Source organism: Phocoena sinus, chromosome 21, assembly GCF_008692025.1.
Source record: "Phocoena sinus isolate mPhoSin1 chromosome 21, mPhoSin1.pri, whole genome shotgun sequence".
NCBI lineage: Eukaryota > Metazoa > Chordata > Mammalia > Artiodactyla > Phocoenidae > Phocoena > Phocoena sinus.
Window position 1 is genome coordinate 23,611,269 of NC_045783.1, and position 17,466 is coordinate 23,628,734.

Consider the following 17,466-nt stretch of genomic DNA (forward strand, 5'->3'; position numbering starts at 1 on the left):
ATTTTGACCTAAGTATTAAATGGATCATATACTTTTATACTCTTAGGATATATTAAAACATTTTGATTTTTCCTTGGTAATTTAGTTATCATAAATTATTTTTCCCCTGTTTTTTATTTTTATAATTGTTTATTGATAGTTGATGTACAATATCATATAAGTTTCAGGCGTACAATATAGTGATTCACAATTTTTAAAGGTTATACATTTATAGTTATTATAAAATATCGGCTATACTCCCTGTTTGTACAGTATATCCTTGTAGCTTTTTTTTTTAACTTTTTATTTATTTTATTTATTTATTTATTTATTTGTTTTGGCGGTATGTGGGCCTCACTGCTGTGGCCTCTCCCGTTGCGGAGCACAGGCTCCGGACGCGCAGGCTCAGCGGCCATGGCTCACGGGTCCAGCTGCTCCGTGGCATGTGGGATCTTCCCGGACCGGGGCACGAACCCGCGTCCCCTGCATCGGCAGGCGGACTCTCAACCACTGCGCCACCAGGGAAGCCCTAAACTTTTTATTTTATATTGGATTATACTTGGTTAACAATGTTGTTATAGTTTTAGGTGTACAGCAAAGTGATTTTAGTTATACGTATACATGTATCTATTCTTTTTCAAGTTCTTTTCCCATTTAGGTTGTTATATAATATTGAGCAGAATTCCCTGTGCTATTTTCCCCTATTTTAAATGGCCCCTGATCTGTATTTTTCTGGAATTGTGTCTTTGCCAGCTTTCTTACAACTGAGTGTTCTAACACTCCTTAACTTCTTTTATTTCTAATTTTCTAGTCAGTAATATGTTAGTAAGAATGGAATGTGGTCAGGGGGAAAAAATGAGGTAACCAAGCTGACTGAATCAAGTATATAACATTTCTGTACACAATACAGCATCACTGGAGTTAACTAGGGTGTCTCCCACCTCTTACACAAATGAAATGCTTTGTGACGGAAATGGCTCTTTAAAAAACTGTCACTGTTAACTGTATACAGATAAGGGGGGGTGGGAGGGGCGCCAGATAGGGAGATGGCACAGTGCTGGGCAGAAGCGTTAGAGTTCAGTTTTCCACGCTTTCATGTAGGAGTTATTCCGAGCTTAAGTTCCTCACAGACCTTTGTCTGACTTTTGAGATCTTACATCTCTCTTCACCGTCTGTTTTCAGTTGCAGAAAGTCTAGATAGAGACAGTTTTCCTGTTTATATTTATAGGAAACTTCGTACTGTATATTTTGCTTCCAATCTCTTGAAGATAACTTGAATTCATCCCTGGGTTTAGGACTGTAGGACTATATGCTGTAGTCACAGCAATTCAGATATTAACTCTTAATCTTGTAAATTCCAGCTGGAAGGAATAAAACAGAGAGAGTCAAAAAGTGTTTCCACAGCTGAGAAATTAGGACCATAAAACATTCCTTTTTCAATTATAATTGTTTTCTTTTGTGTATTTAGAGGCAGCACTAAAAGGGGGAGTCAGGAATCTTATTTCAGGAGCCAGTAGAACAGCTAATACTATGAAAGAGAAACTTTGTTGCAGTTTACAACCATAGGAACCATCAAATAGAATAAAATATTATAGAACAAACATGAGTATTTCCATATGTGTTATAATAAGAGCATTACTACTTTATAATTTAGTTATCCTGATTTATAGTTTGGCCTTTCATATCAGAAGTGTCTTTTTCTCTTATCAGATCAGTTATTGTTTAATATTATGTAAATATAGTATGAAATAAGTGTCAGTGAACTTGTGTAGATCTGTGAACCTCTTCAAAATAGGACAGATGTTTTCCTGAAAGCTAGGTATACTTAACATAGAACATTTGAAAATTGTTTCTAAAAGTGTTCACAATTGTACAATTTCTTAGGATAGGACTAAGATGGATGGATTTTTATTTATTTTCGTCATGCTCCAAAACATAGGTGAGAATCAGCTCTAAAACCTAGTTATGAGTATAGTCGTGAAGAAGAGGGTGTTAGTCTCCCAAGGATTAAGGAAAGCTGGGTTTGGTAATTCCCTGGCGGTCCAGTGGTTTCACTGCCGAGGACCCAGGTTCAAGTTCAGTCCCTGGTCGGGGAGCTAAGACCCCACAGCCACATGGCACAGCCAAAAGAAAAGAAAAGCTGGGTTTGAGCCATACTCCGTACCTAGAAAAGTTCTTTGTTCCCAGCAGCAGTTATACACTACAGGACCGATTCTAGGTACTGTTGGGGAACAGAAAAAGATGGGGACACGTGGTCCCTCTCTGAGCTGTCAGTCTAGTGAGCTAAGACGAGACACAAGAACGGACCAAAGGAAGCTGATTCCTATACATGCCAAAGGAGAAGTTTGTGGGTTCACAAGAGGAAACGGTTTGGGAAGCAAAAATGAGGTGGAGGGAGTTTCCCGTTCTGCTCTGGCCGGTCTTCTGCTGGCAGGCAGGGTCATGGACACGAGGGTGTGTCCAGAGCAACGTCCTGGTGGCAGTTCTTCAGCTCCCTGGGGCTCGGGAGGTGGTGAGCGCACCAGCAGTGGTCGTGGGAGCTTCTTGATTCTGACACCCTCATCTCTGGGTCCCAGATACAATGGAGATGGGAGAGGTGGTGAGACTTAGGGTATATTTCAAAGGAACTGATCAGGGCTTCCCTGGTGGCGCAGTGGTTGGGAGTCTGCCTGCCAATGCAGGGGACATGGGTTCGACCCCTGGTCCGGGAAGATCCCACATGCTGCGGAGCAATTAGGCCCATGCGCCACAACTACTGAGCCTGCGCTCTAGAACCCACGAGCCACAACTGCTGAAGCCCGCATGCCTGGAGCCCGTGCTCCACAACGGGAGAAGCCACTGCACTGGGAGGCCCATGCACTGCAGCAAAGAGTAGCACCTGCTGCAACTGGAGAAAGCCGCGTGCAGCAATGAGGACCCAACTCAGCCAACAAATTAATTAATTAATTAAAAATTTTTTTAAAAGGAACTGATCAAACAGATTCACTGATGAATTGTGTGGGAGAAAGGGAGAAGTCAAGCATGAGGAGCAAGTTTTCAGTTGTCCCTGTCAAGGCCCTGTGGGGAGAAGAAGATGTAATGAGGGAGAGTTGGAAAAAGACAACTGAGGTGGACACCACTTCCAAACTACTGGTTCGTCATATGTATTTGTTACCTAGAAATATCATCATTCGCCATGTTTAAAATCTTTACCAGACAAGAGAAGACTGCTGACATGTTGCCCTGTATCTGCTTTATAAACTGCTTGAGGGGCGACGTGGTAGCACACCATCTCGTCCTCGCAGTTACACTGTGGGATCTGGAGTCACACTGCCTGGTCTCCAGGCTCTTCCTTACACTAGATGTGTCACCTCAAGCGAGTCCTTTCTCCTCTCTGGGTCCCATTTCCACATCTGTAAAATGAGGATGATAGTAGTACCTACCTCAGGGTGGTGGTAGGGTTCAAGTGTGACGTACAGAGAGCTCACAGTGATGGTGCTTGTTCAGTGTTAGCCATTATTACTGTTTCTCTTGCCAGTTCTCTGTACTGCTAAGCAGTTCCCTCTTCTCACACAAGTAGACAAACTTTTTTTTTTTTTTTTTTTTTTTTTTTTGCGGTACGCGGGCCTCTCACTGTTGTGGCCTCTCCCGTTGCAGAGCACAGGCTCCGGACGCTCAGGCTCAGCGGCCATGGCTCACGGGCCCAGCCGCTGCGTGGCATGTGGGATCTTCCCGGACTGGGCCACGAACCCGTATCCCCTGCATCGGCAGGCGGACTCTCAACCACTGCGCCACCAGGGAAGCCCGACAAACTCCTTTTAAAAATACATTTTAACAATCCAGTCTCTAGAGAATATATTACAGACACGAGTCACTGTCAGCCTCATAGTATCTCTTGGAAATGCTGTAACCACCTTGTTCCTTGTCTGTTGAGTACTTCAAGGTAATCAAGAGGGTCTGTTGACTATCTAATAGACACTGCCTGGTGCTGTGACACGTGCTTCCAATGCACTAAGGACACATGATCCTCCCACCCCCTACTTCTGCCTCAGAACTGAGATGTGGTACACATTTTTTTCTAGAACAGAGAAATATCAATATATTGCCAGACTTAAAACGAGAAGGGGAAGTCACGGTGAATCTGAAACTAAGAAGTCCTTGAGAAAATGAAAACATCAGGGATCAAATTGAAGAGAGAAGCTGCAGCCTGAAACACTGCTGGCAGGTGCATGAGTGAACACTACCCTAAAAGGTGGGAGCCGTGCCGGGGAGGCGCTGTGCCGGGGAGGCCCCGTACCACTGCAAGTGGTGGAACTTGGGGCCAGGACGGGCTTGGGCAACTCACAGGGGGATTACATGGGGCGCTGTAGTGGGAACAGCCAAGCCAGCAGGTCCACCTGCATCACATACACACATATCCCCGTCTCACACCCTCTAGGGTGGGGAAAACCCGTATCCTCCAGCAGCAAGAATGAGAATACCCAGTCCAGAAGACCAGCCATCAAGGTACCCTGCTCAGTGGCACATCTTTTTTGGCAGTGAAAGCACTGCCTCTCCCTTTAGGCGGGCTGCAGAGGCAGGGGCAGCAGGTGGTCTACCCAGGGGATGTCAGTAGCAAAGGGGAGGAGCTCCCAGGCAGGAATAGCTGAACAGTTCAGGAGAGCCCAATGGAAGAAAACAAGTTCACAGAATTTACCACGAAGGAAACAGTTGACAGAAGAAAAGATGCTCCGTGCTTACAGTTTTGAGTACTGGAGCTATCCACTGGCCCAGAAGGTCACACCGAGTGCTGTACAAAACCTGGCTGATGGAGTCAAGTCACAGAACATTTTACTTTTTTTGCACCCAAACCCAATTACGATTCCCCAGGACCGAACCTTGGAGAAAACACTACTTTATTTTTCCTCAAGGCTCTTCTTCCTATAACAATAGATTTAATTCAAAGACACGTAGAATAATCTTATTACTGATAAACCTTTCTCCACAATGTGTTCTCTCCCTGTGGCATACTGTCCTGAGACAGTGAACCTAGAACCTGCTATCTGCATGGATGGGAAGAAAGGGAAAAGTACACCGAATAGTCTACATCTCATGTGATGTTTTGCATTCCCACATGAAACGTTACATGGCCCACCATCAGCATTTATTCATTCCACAGACTTTCGGAGCCAGACACCAAGACTACAAAGTAATTGAAAAGGAAGGTGAATAGGAATTTGGGAGTAATATATACACACTATTACATGTAAAATAAACAACAAGGACCTACTGCCTAGCATTGGGACATCTACTCAATATTTTGTAATAACCTATGTGGGAAAAGAATCTGAAAAAGAATATATATATGTATAACTGAATCACTTTTCTGTATACCTGAAACTAATACAACATTGTAAGTCAACAATACTTCAGGTACATACATCCAATACTTAAAAGAAAAAAAAAATACTTTTATCACGGAAAAGTGGAAACACCTGCATCTTCAAGGCGCCATCTGGTACTTTCTAAAGTCTGTTTCACGGGTGTATTAGATGCAAGTTGGGGAAAGATGTCAGTTAAATTTATGCTTTCTCTTCGCTAAAACAAAAAGCAAAATACAATACACCGTGGGAAAGACGCTGTTGTAAGAATTCCACAGCAGCCAGAGAGAGGAGAGGCTCCGGACCTCCACGGCCAGCATTATGTAGGCAAGGATGAGCTGGGTGTGGGCCCAGGTGAGAGTTCTGTAGAGGACCCGCATCGGCCCGGATCTGATGAACACATTGGCAAAGGTGTGAATCAGGTAGTCGGCTTCCACCATCACAGCCCAGCAGAGGAAACCAAACACCTGTCCCGGGTGGAGTCCGTGCCACCAGGCCGAGAAGACGAACGTCTGCAACAAGGGCCAGGTCCTGCCCTGCTGGAAAACGAGGCGTCGGAGCCACCGAGCTGTGCTTTGGTTCCACTTTCTGGTGAACAGAGCTATCCTGTGGGTTGTTTCCAGCGTCCAAATGTCCGCATCAGGGATGTATCCCTCCTCACCGGGGCTCTGACCAAACTCAGATCCAAAGCCCGCTGCGTAGAGGAGGGAGTCATCCAGGAGCCAGTGGGAGTAGTAGGTGAGTTTGAAGAGCCCGGCAGTGGACCACGTGACATAGACACACTGCAGCTGCCGGCAGTCCGTCAGTCCTGCCCCTGCACTCACCGCCCGCCTCACCACGACCTTCAGACACTCTAGTCCCAGAATCTGCAGACCCCTCCGGGTCAGAGCCCAGAAAGAGTGCCTGGGATACAAACTGCTGGGCCCTTGAACACGAGCCTGAAATCTCTGGAAGGAACAGAGGGGGCCTCCTAGGAGAGCAGGGAAAAAGAGCAAGTAGCTGAAATAGGGCAGAGCCCCCCACAGACGCTCAGACAAAGAGCTACTGTTCCTGATGCCTCCTCCTGCTGCTGCTGCTGCCACTTTCCCCTCACGAATGTCCAGAGACAGGGATGTGACCCTCTGGGTCAAGAGCATGAGGGAAGAAAGAGTGACGCAGAACCTGAAAGAGATTTTTTTTTAATGTAAAAACACTCCACGTTTACTTTATCCCCTTGCAGTGCCTCACCCAAGACCCAATGGCAGGGACTTCCCTAGCGGTCCAGTGGCTAAGACTCCATGCTCCCAATGCAGGGGGCCCGGGTTTGATCCCTGGTCAGGAAACTAGATCCTGCATGCTGCCACTAAGAGTCTGCATACCGCAACTAAAGATCCCACGTTCCACAACCAAGACCTAGCCCAGCCAAATAAATATTAAAAAAAAAAAAAAAGACCCAGTGGCAGATGGGTGTCTCTGAACAATTAAGACCAATCATGGCCTGCAGTTCCCCCACAAAGACTCTTGGATTAGTCCAGAACCACAGGCTCCTCCGAGCAGGATGGAAAGGTAAATGGAGAAATGAATCATTAGAGAGGCAAATAAATGAATGATGAGGAATATTACGGTGAAACGTTGATTATCGTATTTCTAAGAATACCTTATAAAGATTAGGATCGAGAATCAGGGAGAAATTTGTCACAGAAGAAACAAGACCTTAGTTCTGTTTAGTCTTAGTTCTTCCTATAGACACTATAGGAAGTTGGAGATTTGGACTGTGAACCAGTCCCTGACTGAATGATTCTGAAGGCTTTGGGATTTGGGCTGAGGAAGGGTGAGTCAAGCTGGAGGTTCAGGGTGTATGCTGAGTCATTAGCAATTTGAGCTGTGTTCTTAACCAATCACCTGACCTGTTCCTGCATCACCATCACACAGTAGAGAAGATCCTGCTGACCGTGGAGAAAATTAACGAAACTTAGTGACACACTCTACAATCAGGAGCGCTGTCCTGTGGGGAGAAAATGGCTGTTTCCCAACCGTTGCTGCTTCCGCGTCTGAGAACTTAAGGACAACTGACCTCCTTGGTTGACCTATCAAACAGTAAGCGAAGTAGCCGCCAAATGCCACTAACCCCTGTTCAGTCAGTCCTCTTCTGTTCAGGGCTGAATGTGTCCTTCCCCACCCCAAATTCATATGTCGGGGTCCTAACCTCCAGCACCTCAGAATATGTATATTTGGGGATGGGTCTTTAAGAGGTAATTAAGGTAAAACAAGGTCATGAGGGTGGGCCCTAACCCAAGATGACTGGTTTCCATATTAGAAGAGATAAGGACACAGACACACATAGAGGGAAGACCACGTGAAAGCAGAGGGAGAAGACGGTATCTACAAGCCAAGGAGAGAGGCCTCAGGAGAAGCTGAACCTGCCAACACTTTGACCTTGGACTTTCAGCCTCCAGAGGAAGTAAATGTTTGCTGTTGAAGCCACCCTGTTCGCAGTACTTTGTATGAGAGCCAGAAAAACTAACACATCTTCCCGCTTCAGCCCAGGTTCAGCCTCCCTCCCGTGCAGCCAGATTCTTCAACTTGCTCCTCCAGCCCCTATCAGGTCCGGCCTTCTTCCTGAAATCCTAAGTCACCACATCGCGGTCAGTACTCCCCACTCCCTATCCACCCACCATCTTGCCTCTTCTTCAGAGAAGCAGGCCCTGGAGCCTTTGGTGAAAACAGTCAGAATAAAGAATAGGATTCTGGGTGTGGGAGGGATGGCAGAGTAAGGCAACCCATGGCAGCTAGAATCAGAGAGGTGACCCCCTCGACAGGTCACCGCTCCAGTTCACCGTGCGACCATGAAGCCAGTCCGATGGTGATCACGTCGAGAGCAAGGAACAGCAGGCTTCAGGATGGCAGAGAAGCCTGTTTCCCTCTAATCCTGGTGATCTCACTGGCTCAGGAAAACAACGTCCCTAGACTGTAATTAGCGCCCTATTTTTTTTCTTCCTGGATGGAGTGACTTCCCTTTTTCTGGGGGATGGAAGAGCTGAGTGTCAGTGAAAGTAAAACCCTTGCAGAGCAGGTGTGTGGGAAGGCAGCAAAGGTTTATGGTAGATTTATACCTTCCCTGTCCTACTGAAACAGCGGGGAGGCTGCCGGCTCTGTGTCTAAACTACCTACACTGAGGTGTGTGTAACCTGCTTAGTCACCTGCAGGCCGGCCTCATCTGTGGGCCCTGGGACTCCTGGTTCACCCCCTTTCTCGGGCACAATGTGAATTACAGCTAGTGTCAGGCACTGTGCCATGCAGGCAGTACATGTTAGTTATTAGGAGATTAGTCATACAATGACGCTTACATTCATTCATTAACTCTAACCTAAGAGGCTTGCAAGATAGGTATTGCTATCCCCCCAACACACACTTACACACACCCTTTATTTCAGGAAAAGACATTGAGGCTGAGAGAGGTTGACTGACTCACTCAAGATCACGCTGATGGGATGCGGAAGAATTTGGATTCAAAGTCCACACCCAGGTCCTCCCCACCAGCACCCCGGTGCGAGCAAACCCTGGTGGGCTCCGTAGGAACACAGGAACGGGCTGCTTTACCTCGTGGAAGGAGCTTCTTGCAGATAATACTCCGTATAGTGCAGACCCAGGTGGCACAGCGTCTGCCAGCTCATCTGAAAGAGGAAAGTCAGCCTGTGGACGTCCTGGGGGCCCAGCGAGTGGATCAGGACCACGGTGCACAGAGCGGGGATGAAGACCAGCACAGCGAAGGAACCCATGGCGGCTACTGCCAGGGCTTCTCCTACCACCAGGAGGAACAGGTACCTGGAACACAGAACGCCTTGGAGCAGTGCGACAGATGAGTCACTTCCCGTGGCAGCCCATCTGTGGAACCCAGTGGAGGTGGGCGCCCCCTCACCCCTACAGAAGTCACACTGTTGTCACTCTGCAGTATTCCTCCTGTTCTGAAGGAGAGAAACATGGAGGGTAGAGGCAGAGTCCATTTGTAAACCACTTCTGCAGGAGACAAATCTTGACTTCTGCCTCTGGGACCCTGGGCACCCCTCTTTGATGTCTGCCAGACCAGTGGGGAGACACCTGCCCCCAACAATCCTGTGGGGACTGGTCTGGAATGTTTCCCAGTAGGGTCACACCCAGCCCTGCGCTTGCTGCCCAACCAAAGTGATGGGAATCTAGGATCCAAGATCTAGGAGGACTCTAGATATCATCTCATACAGATGAGTCTCTTCCCTTTCCACAGAGCTGCACATCCTGGCCCTCAATGCCTCCCTTTGATAAGTGTTTGAGAACTCAATTACAAAGTCTTTAAGTGTATCGTTTAATAATTTTTGTCGTCTGCATACATAGTTTAGCCTATTCTCCAAATTCAAACAAATAAAACCATACAGTATTTGCTTATTTGAATAGAGCTTCTATCATTAGTATAATATTTTGTTTTTTTAATTTACTGAAGTATAGTTGATTTACAATGTTTCAGGTGTACAGCAAAGTGATTCAGTTATACATATGTATACTCCTTTTCAGATTTTTTTCTATCATAGGTTATGATAAGATATTGAGTGTAGTTCCCTGTGCTATACAGTAGGTTCTTGTTGTCTGTTTTATATATAGTAGCGTGTATATGTTAATCCCAAACTCCAAATTTATCTCTACCCCCTCCCCAGCTATCCCTTTGGTAACCATAGTTTGTTTTCTATGTCTGTGAGTCTATTGTCTATCTCTGTTTTGTAAATATGTTCATTTGTATCATTTTTTAGATTCTACATGTAAGTGATACCATGATATTTGTCTTCATATCTACCCTTAATCCTCTCTACTGTACTTTAAGTTCTCATGACTTGGTGCTTTTTGCAATGTTGTAAATACATGTTGTAAATGATGTTGTAAATACATCAGTGAAGTGGTTTGTGGAGCATGCCTCCTTTGGAAGCCAGCGGATGCCCTCTGGATCTGCAGAGGCACCAGAGTTTCCATATTATGAGGACTCAGCTCTTCTCTCCACAGTATATGGAGATTTGTTTGTTTTTTCCTTTTAACTGGTGCCTAGTTAATAAATCTGAACAAAGAGGCCAGAAAAAAAATCTGAAACAGGGACTGAGTGGTCAGGGACAGGAAAAGTGAATGAATCTCTATGTCACAGGGTATAGATCATGGCTCCTTGGCCTGTGACGCACACGCCTTTTGCAAGAATTTCTTTCTTTCTTGAGGGAGACGGCAGGTGTTTCAGTGTGCGAGGCTGTATTCCACAGGCCCTGGCCATTCCTGAGCTTCAGCCTATGCTTGGGATGACTCCTCCTCTACCCGCCCAAGCCTTCGCCTCCCTGCCATCGGAAAATAGGGGAGAACACTTATTCCTTACACAGCAGAGGTGAAACATGAAACAGTGCCCTCTCCCAAAGCAACTGCCCTGGGGATTTGTAAACATTATTATGTCTACACATGTACAATGCAGAATGCATGATTTTTTGGAGTGCTGATTTTATTCTGGGCATTGGGCCAATAATTCCTTTATATGAAATATCTTCATTTAACCCTTAAAACAATCCCATGAGGTAGGCATTATTATTTCCATTTTACAGATGAACTCAGAGAGTTTATTCACATACACAAGGACACTCAGGAAGTGAGGGACCGGGACTCACCAGGCTAACTCCCAAAGCCAGCAATCTTAACCTATGGGAATTAGCCCTAATTTTTGCACTTGTTTTGCTTTATTGTTTGTGATTCTTTCTCAATAGGAAACTTTTTTTTTAACAACTGCTTCCCTCGTCTCCTAAACAAAGGTAAAATGCCATCAACCAGTTGTGAAGATGTAATAACCTACCATAGGGCTTCCCTGGTGGCGCAGTGGTTGGGAGTCCGCCTGCCGATGCAGGGGACGCAGGTTTGTTCCCGGTCCCGGGAAGATCCCATATGCCGCGGAGCAGCTGGGCCCGTGAGCCATGGCTGCTGAGCCTGCACGTCTGGAGCCTGTGCTCCGCAACGGGAGAGGCCACAACAGTGAGAGGCCCGCGTATTGCAAAAAAACAAAACAACAACAACAACAACAAAAAAATAAACTACCATAGTTTAATCGAACTCAGCCATCCTGGTTGCTAGAAACAGCTAGATTTTACTTATGAATCCCCAATATATAAAAATCCTAGTTTCCAAAATAAGTGAATTATTAAGAGGTTGAACTTTGGCAATGGATTTTCACTTTACAAAAGGATATTCCATAGAACCTTTTTTTAAAAATAGGGAGTCTCTAATGTATTGAATTTACCAGGTATAAAAAAATCATTTCAATCAAGTTATCAAATCTCTAGTGACAAAAATTTTGGATCCCACATAGAGATAAAACTAATCGAACAAAATTTATTTTGACTTTTTTCATTTCTCTGAGAAATCATACAAAGGCATTAAAAGAATCACATAGTTGTATATTTAATAAAATTTAATTTTATTGAAAATGATAGAATTCCATGAAATTAAGACTGTTCAAGAACATCTGGGGCATATGGTTGATTTATAGATGCATCTATTTGGGGAATTCCTATATCACCCCAACATCCCTCTGTCCCCCATTTATTTTCATCCTTTTCCTACTTAATGTGACCCTATCAAACTTTGGCTGAGTCAATGCAGACATGATGTCAATTTCCAGTTCCGATTCACTCTATTAGACATAATCATGATCAAGCGATCAATAATCGGTGGCAGTGATAACTTAAAAACAACCAGTGTAATTAGTATTTAATATTCACATCTGCACTCCAACCTGGGCTTTTTGATCTACTATAGTATTCATAGACGTAAGAGCAAAATTAGCCATCAAACCTACCTGGCATGAGTGGAAAATGAATCCATAATGCAGAGATAATTAAAGAGAAGCGCAAAAGGAAAAGCAGCCACTTGATAAAGTGATACAGGATGGAGGAAGAACAGCTGAAGCCAATCCATCATGAACTGGAACAAAAGATACTGTCCTTTCCAGAATCCTTAACGGATGCTTTCCTGGAAATCTCAACCAGGTTCTCTTTGATCTTTTTATACGGTTTAGGAAGGCCTGGCTGAGCAAAAGGCAAACAAAAGCCCTGGAGATAAGCAGTATAAAAGTTGGCTTTCTGATAAAGGGAACTCACTATAGAAACCAAAACGCATCTGGTGTTAGATTACCTAGTAAGGATATGTATGAAAAGCATTGCTTTCAGAAGTTCTGGTTTTGTTTATGTACTGCAGTATTTGCCTTTCCAGTCATCTGACTTTCATATTCTTCTCACTAAGTAAATGGAAAATCTCATTTTCCAATTGTGGACAGTCAACTCACCCGACTGGGGAGGGGGAACGAACTGTGAGGAAGGGAGGCCAGTTCCCCCACCCAACCATTTCCTCCTTAGGCTCTTTATACTATTCCCTTATGCTATTTCTTCTCTTTTTTTTATAGTACCTAGTCACCACCCTTTATATACCTATTTCTCGATTAGTTTATTGCCCGTCTCCCTGCTGCAATGTGAGCTCTGCAAGGGAGGAACTTTGTTATGTTTATTGCTGTACCCCCCTACACCTAGAACAGTGCTGGATGCGTACGATGTACTCAGTAAGTACCCGTTAAAATTTGAAAGGATTTAAGGAAGCTTAAAGTGTGGAGAGGAACATTTAAAGAGAAGCTCTTCTTTAGGGTGTGGACAAGAAATCCAAGAGACACTGCCTACAAGCAAGACAAAAACAAGAGGCCAGGGCTTCCCTGGTGGCGCAGTGGTTGAGAGTCCGCCTGCCAATGCAGGGGACACGGGTTCGTGCCCCAGTCTGGGAAGATCCCACATGCCGCGGAGCGGCTGGGCCTGCGCGTCCGGAGCGTGTGCTCCGCGACGGGAGGGACCACAGCAGTGAGGGGCCCGCATACCGCAAAAAAAAAAAGAACAAGAGGCCATTTCTTGGCGGGTAGAGGTCCATCTACTGAGCCCAGAGCATTACAACGCCATCCCAGACCAGCCACTTTTCATCTCTGAAGGCACATGCAAGAGCAAGCAGCCTTAAATAAGGGACGGGAGAGTACAGCCTGATTCAAAAGCATCTTAAGGGCAAGGACCCCCTGTTAGTTGGAGACAGCTCTGCACAGAAGAGAAAACATGAAAGAAAGCCTCCAATTAGCTAGGGCACTCTGAGCAAATCAGTCACCTCTCTCAGACTGAACACCTTCATCTCAAAATTCTATATAATAATGACAGTTATTCAGCAGAATTGTGTTGTCTTCAACAGAACTGTTATGAAGATTAGATAACGTATGTAAAAGCATGGAGGATAAAGCTGGTTGGTTGAATGTAGTTGAAGGTAACACAATTGAATAGTAAAAATGATGAGCATTATTGGGCTACCATTTTATTTATTATTTTTTAAAATAAATTTATTTATTTATGTATTTTTGGCTGTGTTGGGTTTTTTGTCGTTGTTGCTGCTCACGGGCTTTCTCTAGTTGCAGCGAGCGGGGGCTACTCTTCGTTGTGGTGCGCAGGCTCCTCATTGCAGTGGTTTCTCTTGTTGTGGAGCACGTGGTCTAGGTGCGCGGGCTTCAGTAGCTGTGGCTCGCGGGCTGCAGAGCACAGGCTCGGTAGTTGTGGTGCATGGGCTTAGTTGCTCCGCAGCACGTGGGATCGTCCCGAACCAGGGCTCGAAACCATGTCCCCTGCATTGGCAGGCAGATTCTTAACCACTGCACCACCAGGGAAGTCCCTGGGCTACCATTTTATGACAGACCTGTGCTAAGCACTTGGAATAGAAGGATGAATAAGATACGGTTCCTGCCCTCAAGTAGCTCTGAATCTAGTAGGGAGAAGGAAATGGCAACAAACACTTGCATTAAAGAACTATAGGTGCAGTATACCACTGGCACACTGTACTGGACAAATAGAGAAGCAATCATCTGCAGAGATAAGGAAGTTTTTAAATGCAGGGGAAGTGGGGAAGGGGGAATGCTTAAACCGGCTCTGGAAGGATGTTTCCAAACAGATGGAAAGTTTATTCCAGGCCACAAATGGCACAAAGACCTAGACAAACAGTAGAGCAATTAATGGGAGAAAAGGGCTCCCTAAGCAATGAATAAGCTCACATCGTAGTAAGCATATTAAAATGCAACCACAACCCCCATTAAATATACTTGCTAGGTTCAGAAGAATTGAGTTGCACTTAATTTGTTAGGGAAAAGGTTATGCTTTTTGTCATTAAATTAGATATTTATTAATTCTTACTTGTACTTTCTGCATTTTGGAATCAGCATATTTTATTTGCAGGTCTCAAACATTTTATAGGTTCCCCGAAAGGCTTATAGGCCCTAGACACTGTAGCTAATATTGATAAAATGGTCCTTTTTACAAGCATGCCATGATGGTTAATTCTGTGTCAACTCAGGCTGTGCTGCTCAGCTGTTTGGTCATCACCAGTCTAACTATTGCAGCGAAGGTATTTTTGAGATGAGATTAAAATCAGATTTAAATCAGTAGACTTTTGGTAAAACATATTACCATCCAAAATGTGGGGGGTGACTTCCCTGGTGGCGCAGTGGTTAAGAATCCGCCTGTCAATGCAGGGGACACGGGTTCGAGCCCTGGTTTGGGAAGATCCCACGTGCCGAGGAGCAACTAAGCCGGTGTGCCACAACTACTGAGCCTGCGCTCTAGAGCCCGCGAGCCACAACTACGGGAGCCCGTGAGCCACAACTACTGAGCCCAGGTGCTGCCACTACTGAAGCCCCCATGCCTAGAGCCCGTGCTCCGCAACAAGAGAAGCCACCTCAATGAGAAACCCGCGCACCACAACGAAGAGTAGCCCCCGCTCCCCGCAACTAGAGAAAGCCCGCGCGCAGCAATGAAGACCCAACACCCAACACAGCCAAAAATAAATAAATAAAATAAACAAAATGTGGGTGGGCCTCATCCAATCAGCTGAAGGCCTTAAGAGCAAAGACTGAGGTTTCCCCCCCACAGAAAGCAATTCTGCCTCATAGAAACCCTGTCTGAATTTCCCACTTGCAGATTTTGGATTTGAGACTGCAAGATCAACTTCTTCCAACCTGGGGTTCTACGTAACTACGTGAGCCAGTTCCTTAAAATAAATGTGTGTCTCCCACGGCTTCTGCTTCTCTGGAAAACACTAGCACCCATGCCATGGAGGTCTTTTTTTTTTTTTTTAACATCTTTATTGGAGTATAATTGCTTTGCAGTGGTGTGTTAGTTTCTGCTGTAAAACAAAGTGAATCAGCTATACATATAACTCCATATTCCCTCCCTCTTGCGTCTCCCTCCCACCCTTCCTATCCCACCCCTTAGGGGTCACAAAGCACGGAGCTGATCTCTCTGTGCCATGCAGCTGCTTCCCACTAGTTATCTACTTTCTGTTTCTTAGTGTATATAAGTCCATGCCACTCTCTCACTTCGTCCCAGCTTACCCTTCCCACTCCCCATGTCCTCAAGTCCATTCTCTACGTCTGTGTCCTTATTCCTGTCCTGCCCCTAGGTTCTTCAGAAACTTTTTTTTTTTTAGATTCCATATATATGTGTTAGCATATGGTATTTATTTTTCTCTTTCTGACTTACTTCACTCTGTATGACAGTCTCTAGGTCCATCCACCTCACTACAAATAACTCAATTTCATTTCTTTTTATGGCTGAGTAATATTCCATGGTATATATGTGCCACATCTTCTTTATCCATTCATCTGTCGATGGACACTTAGGTTGCTTCCGTGTCCTGGCTATTGTAAGTAGAGCTGCCATGAACATTGTGGTACATGGCTCTGTTTGAATTATGGTTTTTTCAGGGTATATGCCCAGTAGTGGGATTGCTGGGTCATATGGTAGTTCTATCTTTAGTGTTTTAAGGAACCACCATACTGTTCTGTATAGTGGCTGTATCAATTTACATTCCCACCAACAGTGCAAGAGGGTTCCCTTTTCTCCACACCCTCTCCAGCATTTACTGTTTGTAGATTTTTTGATGATGGCCATTCTGACTGGGCCATGGAAGTCTTTCAAATTAATTTAGACAGACATTGCTTAAAAATGAATAGGTGTTTACAAGCTTGGAGACAACAGGATGTTTTAAATTCATCCATATATTTATTCAACATGTTTTCTTTGAGTATGAACTATGTGTCAGGTACTGTGGTCAGTGAGTAAAGAGTAGGGACAAACTCATATGGCCTTACTTTCATGGAACTTAGTCTTTGGGGGACGTGGTAAAAGAAATACAGCTGGTGATGGATGCTACCCTTATCCCTTGGAGATAACCAACAGTATAGCAAGAGTGACCTATTTTAAAGAAATTTTTATTTTATATTGGACTATAGTTGATTTACAATGTTTTACTAGTTTCAGGTGTATAGCAAAGTGATTCAGTTTTATATATACATATAAGAGTGACCTATTTCTGACTCAGTGGTCAGAGAGGCTTCTCTGAGAATGAAGGTCAGTTTCTTGTATCAACTGAGCTGGGCTACAGTTCTCAGTTATTCAATCAAACGCCAGTCTAGGTGATGTAGTAAAAGTATTTTGTTGATGTGATTAAATGCCATAACCAGCTGATTTTAAGGAATAGAGATTATCCTAGATAATCTGGGTGGGCTTGATTCAATCAGTTAAAAGGCCTTGGGGCAGAGCTGGAGCTTCCTGAAGAAAGTCCACCTGTAGACAGGGCTTCACTCCATGTGTTGGAGTTCCAGGCTGCCCTGAAGATTTCTCACCTGCCTAGCCAGCCCCACAATCACGCTGACCAATTCCCTGCAATAAATCTCTTAATATATTATCTCCTAGTGGTTCTGCTTCTGTGGTGGAACCCTGGCTGATATGCCCAGTATATGACATCTATCTGAGACTAGAGTCAGAAGTGGGGGGGGGGGGAGCCGAGGGCAGGTGGAAGCTGTTTGGGTGTGAGATTCAGCCTGGCTTCCTGGAGAATGAAAGTGTGATTAGAGAAAGAGGAAGAGAACATGAAATTAAAGAAGAGAGAACTGGGCAGGGGCTGGATTTTAAAAGGAATGGGAAGTAAAATAACTGTATTTGGTTTTTAAAGGATGATTTTAGCTACAGGAGAGTGGCTTGGATGGGGGTGTGATCTCAGAGGTCACGGGTGGAAGGGGCAGGCTACAGGGGGAGGTTAGATTAGAGAGGTGGCA

General features: G+C 44.9%; 1 protein-coding gene and 1 long non-coding RNA gene across 2 annotated transcripts; one reads left to right on the forward strand and one right to left on the reverse strand.

The window, feature by feature from the left end:
• The first annotated feature begins 4,060 nt into the window (after positions 1 to 4,060).
• On the forward strand, positions 4,061 to 7,643 carry LOC116746784. The gene is made up of 3 exons (XR_004347872.1): positions 4,061 to 4,210; positions 7,230 to 7,394; positions 7,615 to 7,643. It is a non-coding gene; the product is annotated as an uncharacterized LOC116746784 (long non-coding RNA).
• MBOAT4 (membrane bound O-acyltransferase domain containing 4) lies at positions 5,453 to 12,320 on the reverse strand. Its single transcript, XM_032618485.1, has 3 exons — positions 12,142 to 12,320; positions 8,898 to 9,122; positions 5,453 to 6,479 (listed from the first exon to the last, which is right to left on the reverse strand). Exons 1-3 carry the CDS (start codon positions 12,261 to 12,263, stop codon positions 5,510 to 5,512), a joined length of 1,317 nt encoding a protein of 438 aa, XP_032474376.1. The 5' UTR covers positions 12,264 to 12,320; the 3' UTR covers positions 5,453 to 5,509.
• Positions 12,321 to 17,466: the final 5,146 nt, after the last annotated feature.

Excerpts from the sequence above, each read along its gene's own strand:
- MBOAT4 (XM_032618485.1), bottom strand. The coding sequence starts at position 12,263 with ATGATGGATTGGCTTCAGCTGTTCTTCCTCCATCCTGTATCACTTTAT. Across the intron at positions 9,123-12,141 it reads TCATTTTCCACTCATGCCAG|GTACCTGTTCCTCCTGGTGG; the intron begins GTAGGTTTGATG and ends TCTGTGTTCCAG. Across the intron at positions 6,480-8,897 it reads CAAGAAGCTCCTTCCACGAG|GTTCTGCGTCACTCTTTCTT; the intron begins GTAAAGCAGCCC and ends AATCTCTTTCAG.